This window comes from Hylobates moloch, unplaced genomic scaffold (genome assembly GCF_009828535.3).
Source record: "Hylobates moloch isolate HMO894 unplaced genomic scaffold, HMol_V3 SCAFFOLD_5683, whole genome shotgun sequence".
In the NCBI taxonomy this organism is placed as follows: Eukaryota; Metazoa; Chordata; class Mammalia; order Primates; family Hylobatidae; genus Hylobates; species Hylobates moloch.
Genome location: NW_026657958.1, coordinates 1 through 4,375, shown reverse-complemented (window position 1 = coordinate 4,375; position 4,375 = coordinate 1). Strand labels below are relative to the sequence as shown.

Sequence of the window (4,375 nt, the reverse complement as noted above, 5' to 3'; positions counted from 1 at the left end):
TCACCATGTTAGCCAGGATGGTCTCGATCTCCTGACCTCGTGATCTGCCCACCTCGGCCTCCCAAAGTGCTTGGATTACAGGCATGAGCTACCATGCCCGTCCTGAGAATTGCATTCCTAACGAGACTGGATTCCCTTTGCTCCTGGTCTCTGCCAGGCCCTGCTGGGCAGCTGGATTCGGGCCCTCCGAGACCCTCACTCAGCCACCAGCTCTGACGGCCCCCGCTCCCCCTTCCTCTGTGTTCCCCTTCCTTCTCCTTTCCCCTTCCTTCTCCTTTCCCTTCCTTCTCCGTTCCCTTCTCCTTTCCCTTCCTTCTCCTTTCCCCGTCCTTCACCTTTCTCCTTCCTCTGTGTTCCCGTTCCTCTGTGTTCCCCTTCCTTCTCCTTTCCTCTTCCTTCTCCTTTCCCTTCCTTCTCCTTTTTCCTCACCAGAGCTCCTGCCCTCACCACCAGCTCCTGGGAAAAGGTTGGAGAACCTCAGTCCTTTGGAAGTTTAGAAGGATCTAGCCGGGCACGGTGGCTCAAGCCTGTAATCCCAGCACTTTGGGAGGCTGAGGCGGGCGGATCACGAGGTCAGGAGATCGAGACCATCCTGGCTAACACGGTGAAACCCCATCTCTACTAAAAACACAAAAAATTAGCCGGGCGTGTTGGCGGGCGCCTGTATTCCCAGCTACTCGGGAGGCTGAGGCAGGAGAATGGCGTGAACCCAGGAGGTGGAGGTTGCGGTGAGCCGAGATCGCGCCACTGCACTCCAGCCTGGGGGACAGAGAAAGACTCCGTCTCAAAAAAAACAACAAAAAAAAAGAAGGATCTGACTGGAGTTTGGGTGCAGGGCTCTTCCCTGGGGACAGAGGCAGCAGGAAGGCCTGGGTAGCCCCCAAAGCCTGTACTCGACGCCCTGCTCCCCAGGGGGATGGGGGGTCCCAGGCCCCCCAAGGTCAGGCCGTTCCAATTACCCAGCCACCCACCATATTCCCCAAGAGGCAATTTGATCTTTAAACTGAAAACTCTCAGAAACAGTATCACCCCCAGGCCCTTGCCCCTTCGCCCACGTCTCCAGTCTTGTCCATTGAGGTCATTTGGCTCCTTGTGTCCCACCCTCAATGTGTCCGACCCCCAGCCTCCTCCACGAGAAAGGCCCTGGAAGGGATGGGCTGCCCAGCTCCCTGAGCTCCTGGCTCGGGATTCCCTGCCCTGGGGGTAGGCACAGTTGGGAAACGCAGCCTGCACAGGTGTGTTCAGGTGGCCGGTGATCCGTCACCCCCGCGGCCTAGACTTCAGTCCTGCGTCCGTCGTGAGGAGCAGGAAGTGGGGGGGGAGAGCAGCCCAGAGGCCAGGAGCTCGGAAGCCTCCAGTTCCCAGTGGCCACCCTGACTGCCTGGTCTCTCCCCGGCAAACTCCAGGCACAATGACCTCCCCTGGCAGCTGCTGGATATGTTCAACAACCGGCTGCAGGACGAGAGGGCCAACCTGACCACCTTGGCCGGCACACACACCAACATCCCCAAGCTGAGGGCTGGCTTTGTGGGAGGCCAGGTACCGCCCGCCCTGCCTTGCGCTTGCCCTGTGTGGGGTCATCCCGTCTCCTACTTCGGGCCTGGCTACAGTGCGGCCGTGCCTGTGGTGGTGTTCCTCCAGGCTCCCTCGGTGCCACAGGCCGTTCTAGAGACAGACACCCAGGCCCAGGGAGGGCTTCCCAGGGGTGGGAAACCAGACTCCCACAGGCATGTAGGGGGTGGGTTGAGACCTGGCTGCATCAGCTCCTGGTACCCCCTGCGGCCCCCAGTTCTGGTCCGTGTACACGCCCTGCGACACCCAGAACAAAGACGCCGTGCGGAGGACGCTGGAGCAGATGGACGTGGTCCACCGCATGTGCCAGATGTACCCGGAGACCTTCCTGTATGTCACCAGCAGCACAGGTGGGGTCCTGACCTGGGCCCTCCAGGTCCTGCGTCTTCCCACCCATCCCTCATCCTGAGCAGCAGGTGCCCACTCCCCTGCACCCTGACTCTCCCCACAGGCATCCGGCAGGCCTTCCGGGAAGGGAAGGTGGCCAGCCTGATCGGCGTGGAGGGCGGCCACTCCATTGACAGCAGTCTGGGCGTCCTGCGGGCGCTCTATCAGCTGGGCATGCGGTACCTGACCCTCACCCACAACTGCAACACGCCCTGGTGCGTGACTCCCCACGGGAGGCCCCCGGGCTGTGGTCAAGAGGGAGGGGCAGACAGTCCCTGCCATCCTCCTGAGCCCGTCCCCTCTGCCTGTGAGTCCCAGGCTGGGCCTCACCTGCAGGGCTGATGGGAGGCCGAGACCACGGCTCACTCCTTGGGCACCTGCCTTTTGTTCCTGCAGGGCTGACAACTGGCTGGTGGACACGGGAGACAGCGAGCCCCAGAGCCAAGGCTTGTCACCCTTTGGGCAGGTGAGTGGGGTGGGAGGGGCCAGTCACCCCCAAGGAGAAGGCAGAGGCCCTGGAGGGTGACCAGAATGATGCATCTGCACACGTGGGACCTCAGTGTCCTTGTCTGTAAGATGGAGCTGGCAGCCATCCCCCCAGGGTGGGTGCTGAGCCCTGAGTGGCCCTGGACTTTCAGCCATGAAGGATGATGACTCACATCTGGTCCAGCCCATCCTCCTCCCCAGCCCCGACCCTGGGGGCTGTGAGGGTGGACGGAGCCCTGTCTTCCCAGCGTGTGGTGAAGGAGCTGAACCGTCTGGGAGTCCTCATCGACTTGGCTCACGTATCTGTGGCCACCATGAAGGCCACCCTGCAGCTGTCCAGAGCCCCGGTCATCTTCAGCCACTCCTCGGCCTACAGTGTGTGCGCAAGCCGGCGCAACGTGCCTGACGACGTCCTGAGGCTGGTGGTGAGGGCCGAGGGAGCCACCCCCACCCCGCCTCCCTGGGCAGGCCCTCCCGGCTCTCAGCTGCACCCTGTCTTCCTTCCTGTGCAGAAACAGACAGACAGCCTGGTGATGGTGAACTTCTACAACAATTACATTTCCTGCACCAACAAGGCCAACCTGTCCCAAGTGGCCGGTAGGTGGGGTGTGAGCGGCCAAGGGGGCCGAAGGGGGAGGGCCTCACTCGGGACCCATACCCACTGCTCCCTGGACAGACCATCTGGATCACATCAAGGAGGTGGCAGGAGCCGGAGCCGTGGGTTTTGGTGGGGACTTTGATGGTGTTCCAAGGTAAGGGGGTGAGAGCCCTGTCCTGTGGATGCGCTGGGGGGTTCATGACCCTGTCAGAGGAATGAGGCGGCTGGAGGAGGGACCTGTGTCCTAGTGTGGGGGCCCAGGTTCTCCTGGCCTCAACACAGGGTCCCTGAGGGGCTGGAGGACGTCTCCAAGTATCCAGACCTGATCGCCGAGCTGCTCAGGAGGAACTGGACGGAGGCAGAGGTCAAGGGCGCACTGGCTGACAACCTGCTGAGGGTCTTCGAGGCTGTGGAGCAGGTGAGGATGGGGTGGCCACCTGAGTCCCCCCCCCACCTCCAGCAGGCAGGCTGCCCCACCCGTGTCTGTCTGTCCCCAGGCCAGCAACCTCACACAGGCCCCCGAGGAGGAGCCCATCCCGCTGGACGAGCTGGGGGGCTCCTGCAGGACGCGTTACGGCTACTCCTCGGGGGCTTCCAGCCTCCATCGCCAGTGGGGGCTCCTGCTGGCCTCCCTCGCTCCCCTGATCCTCTGTATGTGTCGTCTGTGAAACCTGGGAGACCAGAGTTCCCTTTAGGACTCCCGGAGCTGAGGGAAGACCCACCCAGCCCAGGACTCCAGATGCCAGGAGCCCTGCTGCCCACATGTAAGGACCAGGGTCTCCTGAGTGGACGCCTGGGCTTACCTGGGGGGCAGGATGGCTGGGGTCAGCTCAGGACAGACACACAGTAAGCCCTCAATAAAAGCACCGTCCCTTCACATCCCGGGGTACGTGTCGTCCGCATCCAGCCCAGGACGGGGCGCGTTTTGTGAAAATGGCTCCTGGTTGGACGTGGGGCGCAGGAGTGCCCGAGTCTTTGGTCCAGGCCAGAAGGGCTCAGGAGGTGTGAAGAGGGCTTTGTACGGACGCGGCTTGAGAGTCTTTAGGGACACAGTCTAGGCTCCAGTAGCCACCTCCAGCCCCGCACTGGTGCACACACCCCACCCCTGCACACACCACTGCACACACCCCACCCCTGCACACACACACCCCACCCCTGCACACACCACTGCACACCCCCCACTCCTGCACACACCCCCCACCCCTGCACACACCCCCCACCCCTGCACACACACCCCACCACTGCACACTCACCCCACCCCTGCACATGCACCCCACCCCTACACACACACCCCACCCCTACACACACACCCCATGCCTGCACACTCACCCC

At 62.7% G+C, this 4,375-nt stretch overlaps 1 protein-coding gene across 1 annotated transcript; it reads left to right on the top strand.

Annotated features, from left to right (window-relative positions):
• Positions 1-1,405: 1,405 nt before the first annotated feature.
• DPEP1 (dipeptidase 1) lies at positions 1,406-3,922 on the top strand. Its single transcript, XM_032148541.2, has 9 exons — positions 1,406-1,539; positions 1,790-1,922; positions 2,024-2,174; positions 2,356-2,425; positions 2,694-2,870; positions 2,958-3,042; positions 3,122-3,197; positions 3,326-3,461; positions 3,541-3,922. Exons 1-9 carry the CDS (start codon positions 1,438-1,440, stop codon positions 3,709-3,711), a joined length of 1,101 nt encoding a protein of 366 aa, XP_032004432.1. The 5' UTR covers positions 1,406-1,437; the 3' UTR covers positions 3,712-3,922.
• Positions 3,923-4,375: the final 453 nt, after the last annotated feature.

Excerpts from the sequence above, each read along its gene's own strand:
- DPEP1 (XM_032148541.2), top strand. The coding sequence starts at position 1,438 with ATGTTCAACAACCGGCTGCAGGACGAGAGGGCCAACCTGACCACCTTG. Across the intron at positions 1,540-1,789 it reads CTGGCTTTGTGGGAGGCCAG|TTCTGGTCCGTGTACACGCC; the intron begins GTACCGCCCGCC and ends TGCGGCCCCCAG. Across the intron at positions 2,175-2,355 it reads CACAACTGCAACACGCCCTG|GGCTGACAACTGGCTGGTGG; the intron begins GTGCGTGACTCC and ends TTGTTCCTGCAG.